At 38.5% G+C, this 12,530-nt stretch overlaps 1 protein-coding gene across 6 annotated transcripts in view; it reads right to left on the bottom strand.

Annotated features, from left to right (window-relative positions):
- Positions 1-12,530, bottom strand: part of GPHN (gephyrin) — a 627,058-nt gene that overhangs the window by 119,436 nt on the left and 495,092 nt on the right. For all 6 annotated transcript variants that reach the window (XM_082648862.1, XM_082648860.1, XM_082648864.1 and 3 more), the window contains one exon: positions 9,169-9,306. In XM_082648862.1, coding sequence (XP_082504988.1) covers positions 9,169-9,306 — 138 coding nt within the window. The remainder of the gene's footprint in view (positions 1-9,168; positions 9,307-12,530) is intronic.

Below are 12,530 nucleotides of genomic sequence, written 5' to 3' on the forward strand. Positions count from 1 at the left end.
TCCCATTTTCTAAATTGTTTTGGGTTCGTTATTATAGGTCTTTTCCTTCTCTTGTGTTTCTTGCCTAGAGAAGATCCTTTAGCATTTGTTGTAAAGCTGGTTTGGTGGTGCTGAACTCTCTCAGCTTTTGCTTGTCTGTAAAGGTTTTGATTTCTCCATCAAATCTGAATGAGATCCTTGCTGGGTAGAGTAGTCTTGGCTGCAGGTTTTTCTCCTTCATCACTTTCAGTATGTCCTGCCACTCCCTTCTGGCTTGTAGGGTTTCTGCTGAGAGATCAGCTGTTAACCTTATGGGGATTCCCTTATGTGTTATTTGTTGTTTTTCCCTTGCTGCTTTTAATATGCTTTCTTTGTATTTAATTTTTGACAGTTTGATTAATATGTGTCTTGGAGTATTTCTCCTTATATTTATCCTGTATGGGACTCTCTGTGCTTCCTGGACTTGATTAACTATTTCCTTTCCCATATTAGGGAAGTTTTCAACTATAATCTCTTCAAATATTTTCTCAGTCCCTTTCTTTTTCTCTTCTTCTTCTGGAACCCCTATAATTCGAATGTTGGTGCGTTTAATGTTGTCCCAGAGGTCTCTTAGACTGTCCTCAATTCTTTTCATTCTTTTTTCTTTATTCTGCTCTGCAGTAGTTATTTCCACTATTTTATCTTCCAGGTCACTTATCCGTTCTTCTGCCTCAGTTATTCTGCTATTGATCCCATCTAGAGTACTTTTAATTTCATTTATTGTGTTGTTCATCGTTGCTTGTTTCATCTTTAGTTCTTCTAGGTCCTTGTTAACTGATTCTTGCATTTTGTCCAATCTATTGTCCATTCTATCTCCAAGATTTCGGATCAACCTTACTATCATTATTCTGAATTCTCTTTCAGGTAGACTGCCTATTTCCTCTTCATTTGTTAGGTTTGGTGCATTTTTATCTTGCTCCTTTATCTGCTGTGTGTTTTTCTGTCTTCTCATTTTGCTTATCTTACTGTGTTTGGGGTCTCCTTTTTGCAGGCTGCAGGTTCGTAGTTCCTCCTGTTTTTGATGTCTGTCTCCAGTGGCTAAGGTTGGTTCAGTGGGTTGTGTAGGCTTCCTGGTGGAGGGGACTAGTGCCTGTGTTGTGGTGGATGAGGCTGGATTTTGTCTCTCTAGTGGGCAGGTTCACGTCTGGTGGTGTGTTTGGGGGTGTCTGTGGCCTTATTATGATTTTAGGCAGCCTCTCTGCTAATGGGTGGGGTTGTGTTCCTGTTTTGCTAGTTGTTTGGCATAGGTTTTCCAGCACTGTGGCTTGCTGGTCGTTGAGTGAAGCTGGGTGCTGGTGTTAAGATGGAGGTCTCTGGGAGATTTTCGCCGTTTGATATTATGTGGAGCTGGGAGGTCTCTTGTTGACCAGTGTCCTGAAGTTGGCTCTCCTACCTCAGAGGCAGAGCCCTGCCTCCTGGCTGGAGCACCAAAAGCTTTTCATCCACACGGCTCAGGATAAAAGGGAGAAAAAGTAGAGGGAATTAGTAGAAGTATGAGGAAAGAAAGAAGGAAAGGAGGGTAGGAAGGAAGGAAGAAAGAAAGAAAGAAGCAAAGAAGGAAAGAAGGCAAGAAGGAAAGAAAGGAGGGAGGGAGGGAGGGAGGAAGGAAGGAAGGAGGGAAAGAAGGAAAAAAGACAGAAAGAAGATACAGTAAAAATAAAATAAAGTATAATAAAGTTATTGAATTAAAAAATTCTTATTTAGAAAAAAAAAGGGACGGATAGAACCTTAGGACAAATGTTGGAAGCAAAGCTATACAGACAAAATCTTACACAGAAGCATACACATACACCCTCACTAAAAGAGGTAAATGGGGAAAAATCATAAATCTTGCTGTCAGAGACCACCTCCTCAATTTGGGATGATTCGTTGTCTAAAGGAGGGAAGGAAGGACGGAAAGAAAGAAAGAAAGAACGAAGGTAAAGTATAATAACGTTATTAAAATTAATTATTAAGAAAAAAAATTAAAAAAAAAACCATGGACGGATAGAACCCTAGGACAAATGGTGGAAGCAAGACTATACAGACAAGATCTCACACAGAAGCATACACATACACATTCACAAAAAGAGGAAAAGGGAAAAAATCATAGATTTGCTCCTGAAGTCCACTTCCTTAATTTGGGATGATTGGTTGTCTATTCAGGTATTCCACAGATGCAGGGTATATCAAGTTGATTGTGGAGCTTTAATCCGCTGCTTCTGAGGCTGCTGGGAGAGATTTCCCTTTCTCTTCTTTGTTCTCACAGCTCCGAGGGCTCAGCTTTGGATTTGGCCCTGCCACTGCGTGTAGGTCGCTGGAGGGCGTCTGTTTTTTGCTCAGACAGGATGGGGTTAAAAGAGCCGCTGATTGGGGGCTCTGGCGCACTCAGGCCGGCGGGGACGGAGGGGCACAGAGTGCGGGGCGGGCCTGCGGTGGCAAAGGCCGGCGTGACTTTGCACCAGCCTGAGGCGCGCTGTGCGCTCTCCCGGGGAAGTTGTCCCTGGATCCCGGGAACCTGGCAGTGGCGGGCTGCACAGGCTCCGCGGAAGAGGGGTGTGGAGAGTGACCTGTGCTCGCACACAGGCCCCTTGGTGGCGGCAGCAGCAGCCTTAACGTCTCCCGCCCGTCTCTGGATTCCGCGCTTTCAGCCGCGGCTCGCGCCCGTCTCTGGATTCCGCGCTTTCAGCCGCGGCTCGCGCCCGTCTCTGGGGTCCGCGCTTTCAGCCGCGGCTCGCGCCCGTCTCTGGGGTTCGCGCTTTTAGCCGCGGCTCGCGCCCGTCTCTGGAGTTCCTTTAAGCAGTGTTCTTAAACCCCTCTCCTCACGCCCCAGGAAACAAAGAGGGAAGGAAAAGTCTCCTGCCTCTTCGGCAGGTGCAGGCTTTTCCCCGGACTCCCTCCCGGCTAGCTGTGGTGCACTAACCCCTTCAGGCTATGTTCAAGCCACCAACCCCAGTCCTCTCCCTGCGCTCCGGCCTCAGCTCGCAGCCCCGCCCGCCCCGGCGGGTGAGCAGACAAGCCTCTCGGGCTGGTGAGTGCCGGTCGGCACCGATCCTCTGTGCGGGAATCTCCCCGCTTTGCCCTCCGCACCCGTTGCTGTGCACTCCTCCGCGGCCCCGAAGCTTCCCCCTCCGCCTCCCGCAGTCTCCGCCCGCGAAGGGGCTTCCTAGTGTGTGGAAACTTTTCCTCCTTCACAGCTCCCTCCCACTGGTGCAGGTCCCTTTCCTATTCTTTTGTCTCTGTTTTTTCTTTTTTTCTTTTGCCCTACCCAGGTACGTGGGGAGTTTCTTGCCTTTTGGGAGGTCTGAGGTCTTCTGCCAGCCTTCAGTAGGTGTTCTGTAGGAGTTGTTCCACGTGTAGATGTATTTCTGGTGTATCTGTGGGGAGGAAGGTGATCTCCGCGTCTTACTCTTCCGCCATCTTCCGCCTTCCCTCCGGGATTCTTTTTGAGGTGAATATATTCTAAAACTGACTGTGGTGATGGCTGTACATATCTGTGAATATACTAAAAACTTCTGAACGGTATAATTTATGTGGGTGAATTATACTGTATATGAATTGTATTTCAGTAAACTTATTTTTTAAAGGGCAAGAATAAGAGATTTTTTTAAAAAGAATATTTCTCTCATTTTAACATATAGCTATATATAGAAGAGTCAAGAAAAGTCATATTTGAAGCACACATATACCATCTGGTCTTTATAGATCTTTAAAATATCTTGGAAAGAAAAATAAAACATTTCATTTGGAAAGAAAGAACAGCTTCATACTTAAGGTTATCAATATAAATCTAGTAATAGAAAATTGGCCAGATTTTTATTTTGTACTCATGCTAAATATAGGGATTTCTATCTTTAAGGTAAATTAGATCCCTACTGGATTAGTTCTGCTTTTGGAGTTGGTATCAAGTTAACCTACCAGCAGAACTTACGTCTCTTCAAAGAGAAAAACATGCATTACTTCAAGTTTTTTTCTAAAAGCCTGAGTAAGGCAAGGGAAAGGATTTGAAGAGAAAAACGCAATTGATTAGAAAATGGTAAGGAATCTCAGCTGGCAGCAAATACTTGAGAACTGAAGGAATAAACGTCAGGTACACCCCTCTGCTACAGCAGCAACTATATCCATATATCTCAATAGGATTCAAGGATTAGACAATGGATAGCTCTTCCAAGCAGTCAATATTACATTTCATTCAATGATTGACTTTGGAACTTAAAGAGTATATAGTAGTGCTGCAAATTACTTTATCACATGGGGCAGTCTCTCTTGCATACATACAAATACTTAGATAGATGTTAAACCATCTCTTCTTTTTGCCCATAGGTGGAGCCCAAGTATTAGTGTTGAATAAACTTCGGGCACATGGTTTTAGAAAAGGAGCCAGGCAGCAGTAACTTCTCAACTAGATATTATGACTGTTTAGGCACTCATAAAGCCCCCTTGTGCGGGGGAGTTCTTTTTATAGTTACACAATTGAGTAAAATTAACTCACAGAGGAATCAGACCTATAATGCTGGCTGAATTATTCCTATGTCACAACCAGGTTGACTAATCTTCCTCTTTCATACCTCCTTCTATGCATATCATTATATATTTTCATATATATTTTTTTCTTTTAAAATATATTATAAATATATCTTGCTTTAGGTCAGAGACAGGGAGAACTACCTCTGTTGTGGTCAATATTCTAAAAAGGATACTTCACTGCTTTAAACTGAGTTCAGTAAACTTAAAGCTTCCTTGTCTAGAATTGCTTAAGTCTTTTGTGGAAATACAAAGAACTGAGGTCAGCGATGCTAAAGTCTTTGGTCATGAAATCTTAAAAAAAAGCCTAGCGCTTATAAAATAATGCTCCTAAGAAAGCAGAATCCTTTCTATTCAAAGATTATAGTTTTTCCATTGTTAACTGAACAATATTGGGGATTACAGGGAACTCTAGAACATTTTAATCTGCCTTTCAGTAGCTAGTACTGTACCAAGTGTGAATTTGTAATGTGTTCATGTCATGCATTTTATAAGCAAAGATGAATCATAAATGGTAGTCTTGCAAATGTTATCTTCTATTGGTATTCCTCTCCCAAGAAACCAAAGTAAGGTATTTATAATCAGTGGAGCACTTGCTCCTTAAAGGCCTTGCTTGCAGATAGGAGCTGAAAATAGTAGATATGCTAAAGGGCAGACCAGAGACAATAGAAAATTCACCTGTAGTCAAAATAGGTTAAAACAAACAAACAATACACTTTACACATCTAGGCACTTACTTCAGAAGAATAATTTTCATACTGATTTGAGACGTACTTTGCTATAATGGAATGAACAGTAGACTAGGAGTCAAGAATCCTGGGTTCTAGTTGTTTTTAATCATAACAATTTGTCTAACTCTAAGAACATTATTATACCTCTTTGGTCCTAAATTCCTTTGTCTTTAAAGTAAGAGAGACTACCTGATCTCCAAGTTACCTTCTTATTGTAATATTGTAAGTATTTAATATATTATATGGTAACATTCCTTCACAGAGTTACCCTATATGTATGACCTTGAGAGCATCACTACCAGCACTTCTGTATACGTGATTTATTCTTAGTTTTCTGGATTATTGCTGAAACTTCACAGACATATAAAAAGTAATTTTAGAGATCCTACAGTAGCAAACTGCCTCATAGATTCAGTGGTTCTGGATCTCTCTTAGGAAACATGGGCTTTCCTCTACAGGCTTCTATAATTGTAGGTGTCAGAGTATTTGCAGAGGCAAAATATTTGGGATTTCAGAGAACTGTGAAGGCCTTTCAGTCCTCCTCACCCCTATGAAATTCAATAGTTAGAGGTGCATCTAGTTGAAATCAAAATGAACTATGAAGGTTTGCTCATTAAAATGCAAACATCCTCGGAAAAGATAACATTTAAAGTATAGTGAGAATGAGTTTCTAATCTTTTTTCTGGGGAGAAATTGCTTATCTTGAGTAAGAGAATTACAGGCCACATTTGACTCAAAACTCAATTTATAGTGATTCACATTTAGATCACTCAGCTTTTTATACCCGTGTTGTTTATTCGGGCACTTATGAGAGAGAGTGATCAAATATGTCAGTCATTGTTATTACAAAACGAATGAACAAAGTGCTATGGGGACATGGAGGAAGGATACTTAACCCAGCTAGGGAAAGGGAGAAGTGGACACCAGAAATGTCTTCATGGAGGAGAGCTTCTTAAGCTTAATCTTAAAAAACATGTACTGGCAAAATGGGGAGATGTTGGTCAAAGGGTACAAACTTTCATTTATAAGATGAATAAATTCTGGGTATCTAAAGTACAGCATGGTGACTGTAGTTAACAATGCTGTATTGTATACTTGAAATTTGCTAAAAGAGTAAATCTTAAGTATTTTCACCATACATACACATACACAGAGTAACTATAAAGTGATAGATGTATTAATTAGCTTGATTATGGTAATTATTTCACAATGTGTATATATATTAAATCATCATGTTGTATACCCTAAATATACACAATTTTAATTTATTAATTATGCCTCAATAAAGTCAGAAAAAAAAGAATACATAGTGGCCAATTATAAAGGGCCTTATATGACATATCAAGGAGTTTGAATTTTATCTGGAGGTTATGAGGAATACTACTGAAGAGTTGTATGCAGGAATGTTAATATCAAATTTTGAACAGATAACTTTGGTATGCAATTGGAAAATGGATGTAAAGATGCTAATTGGGGGAGGGAAGCCTTTACAATAATCCAGAAAGTTAATAATAAAGACCTAAATTAAAATCATAGCAGTGGGGATGGCAAACAAGGGACAGATTCAACAGGACGTAGAGGAAATGAGTATTGTAGAAGTAAAGAAAATAAGTTTAATATTGGTCATGTTAAACTTACTCGCAGCAGGTATACATTTGTTGTAAGAGTTTGGAGCTCAGGCAAGGTCTGGGCAAAGATACAGATTTAGAAATCACTTAATAGTTGGTACTTGAAACAATTGGCATGTATGAGGTTATCTGAAGTGAATGTGTAAGATCTGAAAAGGGTCAGAGACAAACACTCTAAAGGAAGTTCATATTCAAGGAATTGACAAAGGAAGGCAAGCTTACAAAAGAGCCAGTAAAGGAGAAAATGTACCACATTGTTTATCTGTCCCTCTCCTGCACTACACAGTGAGATGCATGGGGTGGGGTTTTATTTTATTCATCTTTGCATTATCTGGACTTAACATAGTACCTGGAATTTAGATTTTTAATAGATAATTGTTAAACAAATTGCATTATGTTTCTATATATGGTGTTGTTTTCTAAACAACTAATTAAAGTGCCTAGGAGGTTTAATTATAATGCTCTTTTGCATTACAAATCGAGTTTGATCCAACTCAAAGGTTGAATGCAAACCTAACTATTATTTTTCATCATCATGCATGGAAACACTTGACAAGAAGTTAACCATCCATGAAGAGTTTGCTTACTTATGAGTGACAACTGATTTGATGAACAAATGAAGGGGAAACAAGCACATGAAAGGAAAAGAGAATCCACCTGACAGTATTATTTTTTTTCTAGAGGAGAAATAGAAATGGCCATTTCCAGTTCTGTTTTTTCCTTAAAAGGACTGGAATTTCTGTCTAAATGTGACTTGGCATCACAGTGAGATTTTTCTAAGGACTGATGTTAAGAGAAACTACCCTGATATTACAAGAGGCCAGGGATGGTTAACTTATTTTTATAACATGTAAATTTTTTCAACTTAATTTTACATACATATTTTCTGAAGATGTCTTAGTGTTGCTTGACATAAAAATATCTAAATATCTGTACTTAATAATAGAAAGAAACCTATTTCATTAAAATTGATTTCTGAAATTATGTAGTTAATTCCTAACTCCCCACTCTAGTCAGTTTTATTATCTTTATTTCCTTTAATGAGGAATAAAACAAAAACAAAAGAAAAGGTTTAAACCTAATGATAACATATCTAAAAGAATGTAAGTCAAAGATGTAGGATAGGTGTAAGTTATGTAAAAATAATTTTTGTCTAAGTCGGGTCAGGGATCAAAGAGCTAGAATTTGGCATTTAATATTTCACTAATTTTAGGCCTTTTAATTTTCACATAATTTGTTACTTTATCTACTATTGTTTTTTATATTTTAACACTGGAAGAAGAGCACTATTATGTAGTAAAAATAAGAATGTTAAGTCTTGTTTTTTTTTCTTTTTTGGCCGTGCCACGCATCTTGCGGGATATTAGCTCCCGGAGCAGGGATTGAAGCCGGGCCACCGCCATGAAAACGCCAAGCCCTAACCACTGGACTGCAAAGGAATTCCCAAGAATGTTAAGTCTTGAGGCTTAATCCTATTCCTTTTCTGCTGTTCTGAGTTTGAGTTTTCTTGTAGAAAAATTATGGTGTCTGTATAGATGCTCTCTAATGTTCATTGAAATTTGAATATTTTATGATCTGTGAATAAAGTCCTTTATTTGTAAAAGCAATCCTTTTGTATTGTTTTTATCTGTATAACAAAAACAATTAAGAAACTACAATTTATTCAGATTGCACCTGAACTGAATTTTTAGAAAGGGAAGTAGTTGATTAAAAACTGAAAACACTGGGGAAAACTACCCTTCCATTATCTTTCCACAAGCTGGTCTCAATGTACTACTAAACTAAGAGCAGAAAATGAGAAGATATATGAAGCAGAAAAACTGAGATCAGACTGGTTGCTCAGTGATCCATAGATAAATTAACATAGTATTTACATTTTACATTTAAAAACATGATTTCCACAAATGAAAATAATTACGAGACACATTAGTTATCTCCCATTTCTGTCAGAAAGGACATAAGGCAGACTCACAGTCAACTGTTTTTCTCACTCAGGGCTGACAGCCCTTTCTTTAGGGTATTGGTATTTTGATGAACAGGAGAAACACGGTTGACTTTTTCCTTTTTTTTTTTTTCTTTATGTAAAGGAAGCTTTATGGGTATTTTACTCTGTATACCATTAAGGTTGATCTTAGAGTTGAGTAGAAATAAGAAGCAAAAAGCAAGATGATGATAATTGCAGTAATGATTAATAACATTTCTCTTTCAGGAAAACTGTGTATTAGTGTTAGATGAATCTTATTTGGAAAAAAATGAAAATAAAAGGCAATGGGCAAATATAACAGTACCTCGGTAGTTGATGATTTCTGTCCCAAGCACCGGAGTCATCTCCAGGACTGTGATAAAGGCTTTGTCCATAGATGTTAGAGGAAAAGGAGACATGCGGTGTCTTCTAGCCACCTTGGTGATATCAACAGCACTGTGACCTAAACAGGAAGATAATTAACTAAGAATATGATGCTGAAACACTGATTAAAAAGTGGGAAAGGCTTATAAATATCAACAATTCTCAATTTCATGTGTCCAGAAATGAAGATTACAAGGTGAGAAACTTTTTCCTGCTTCCAAAATATAGCCTGCTTTGGTGGAACATTAAATCAAGTTAGTAATGTTACATCATGTATCAAAAGTTGGTGAAATTTAATGATGATATTGGCTAATCCTTTTTTTTGTTGTTTTTTTGCGGTATGCGGGCCTCTCACTGCTGTGGCCCCTCCCGCCGCGGAGCACAGGCTCCGGACGCGCCGGACGCGCCGGCCCAGCGGCCATGGCCCACGGGCCCAGCCGCTCCGCGGCATGTGGGATCCTCCCGGACCGGGGCACGAACCCGCGTCCCCTGCATCGGCAGGCGGACCCCCAACCACTGCGCCACCAGAGAAGCCCTGGCTAATCCTTTTTGAGTGCTTAACTATGTGCCATGGCACTATTCTAATTAATCTTCACAACAACCTAAAGGGAGCCATCATTATTATCCTTTATTACAGATGAGGAAAAAGAGGTTTACATATCTTGGCCTAAATCGCAAAGCTAGAAACTGAAGAGTCAGGATTCAAACCTAGGTAGCCAGGCTTTAGAGTCCATGTCCTTAACTACTATACTGTTTGAACACTTAATGAGCTAGTTAGTGAAGTGAAATATACAAACTTGAATTTATTCAGAATTTCATAGGAAATTTTCTTTCTTCTAAAAGCATAGAAAAATATTATTATTTACTCACTCCCCATGTAACCTTAGCTAGTCCCCTGGCATTAATACCACCCATACACTAAACTCCCTAATTTTATATCTCCAACCTCAACCTCTACCTTCACCTCTATACTTATATGTCATCCAAATAGCTGGGGGATAACAGCGTATATCTACAAGCTTATAAATCATCAAATATGCACTTGAATGTGCAACAGGCAATTCAAACTTAACATGCTCAAAATCAAACTCTTGATTCCCCACCCTCCTAACCTACCTGCACGATGTCTTATTCTCTTGCAATTCCCATCTCAGCAAATAGAAACTCTACTCACTCAGTTATTAATCCAAAACCTTGGTGACATCTTTGATTCTTCTAGTTTTGTCAGAACCATATCTAAACTGCCATTAAAATGTCTCTAGAATCTGATCATTACTCACTATCTCTACAATTATTACAATAATTGGAACCATCATTTATTTCCTGGGAAATTGAATAGTGTCCTAACTTGTCTCCTTCCTTCTATCCTTGTCCCATTACAGTTTATTCTCCACACAGTAGTTACAATGCTCCTTTTAAACTGTAAGTTGAATTGTGCTAATCTCTGCTCACAACTCTCCATGATTTTCCATTTCATTCAGAGTAAAATCTTTGCTATGGCCCTCAAAGCCCAACATATTATAGCCTACACTGTTCTCTTCTCCTATCATTTCACCCTTATTCAATGTGCTCTAGCCAAACTGGTTCGTTCCTTGTCTGAGAATGCCAAATACATCTTTCTTTAGGGTCTTCATACTTGCCATTTCCTCTACTTGGACCATTCTTCCCCAGATATTATGGTTCCATTCATCCCTCATTTCTTTCAGGTCTTTGCTAAAGGATCACCTAATCAGAGGCCTTTGTTAAACATCCTACATAGAATATTACCTACCATCACTCTCTATTCTCCTTACCCTACTTTACTTTTCTTCATGGGGAAAAAAAAATATATATATATATATATACATATATATACACACATATACACATATATATTGATATTTATATACCTATAATATATATTTATACTTATTTGTTTATAACCTTCTTAGTAGAATGTAAGCTCCATGACAGCAGCAACTTTGTCTTTTTTATTCACTGTTGTCATCCCCAAAACCTAGAAGAGTATCTGGCACATATTAGGCAATAAAAAATAAATAGTTGTTGACCTAATAAATGAATCATTTAATGACAAAAAGGAAATTCTTAGAGCACAATAAACAACTTGGCCCATGCATAAACAACTTGGCCCAAAGGGTAAACATAAAAGGAGTAACTGCAAACACTGTTGCTTGGCTATTGTAACTGATATCCACAATTCCCTTCTTCCATAGCCACCTTTCAGGTAAGACTGGCCATACGATATAGTTCCAGCCAGTGAGATGTAGGAAGAAGTCCCTGGGGCAGGCTTCCTACTACAAATAAAAAGATAAAGAGATAAAGCTTTAAGAGGAGAGCATGGTTAGATACTGGGAGGTGCCATAGCCATTTTTCAACCATGAGGATAGAAACCCACACATAAGTATTGGAAACACGAGAATAAAAAGAGGCAGAGTCTCTGATGACAATACTGAGCTGCTGTACAAGCCCTGGACTGCCTGCCTCCAGACTTTTTATATGTGAGACAAATAAGCTCCTATTTCTTTAATCCACTTTATAATGATTGTATATATTCCCCTGCAGTCTGTAAGTTCCTGGTCACTGCAATTTATTAAATTTAGTCCTCCTACCCAAACCCCAGCAGCTGCTTCAGACATATTCACTGAACTGACTTACAGGAACTGTCCCAAAGAGTTTTCATTCTAAGACAAATGACATTGTCATAAGTAGTCAAAGAAAAAGACATACAATATGCTTATACTTATTTCTCACCCATGGGTAATCACAAAATTACAAAATTTTCAAAGCTTGAAGGACCTTAGAAATTATTTAGTGCTAAATATGAAAATTTTTTTCTACTTTAAGGTGAACACTTAAAGAAGGATTATGTATGATTTATCATTTACCTATAATTGAAACATAAATTTATTCATAACTCACTTTCACTACAGTCCCTGCCACATCATTAAATATCAATAAATACATATTGTCACAACCAGTGTAACTGAAGAGAATGATAGATAGGTGTTTCTATAGACCCTTTTATTCGGGTTTATAGATCTCAGATCTGATCTTTTCTAAGATATTCTTTAGTTTCTTTATGGTGAAAATTGTGTACAATCTTATAAAAGCTGTGCTTTTAAAATGTTTGGTTTCTGAGGAGAAAATTGTACTTTATTAGAAAGCAAGTTTGATTATCAGTGATACACACATCCATTCAACAAATATTTATTGAGTGCATTTTATGAGCCAGGCACAGTTACACCCTTGGTATACAAAGAGTAAGATACACCCTGCCATGAAGAATGTTTCAGCTCAGCAGAA

The sequence above is a fragment of the Grampus griseus genome (assembly GCF_964374135.1).
Source record: "Grampus griseus genome assembly, chromosome: 2".
NCBI classification, from domain to species: Eukaryota; Metazoa; Chordata; class Mammalia; order Artiodactyla; family Delphinidae; genus Grampus; species Grampus griseus.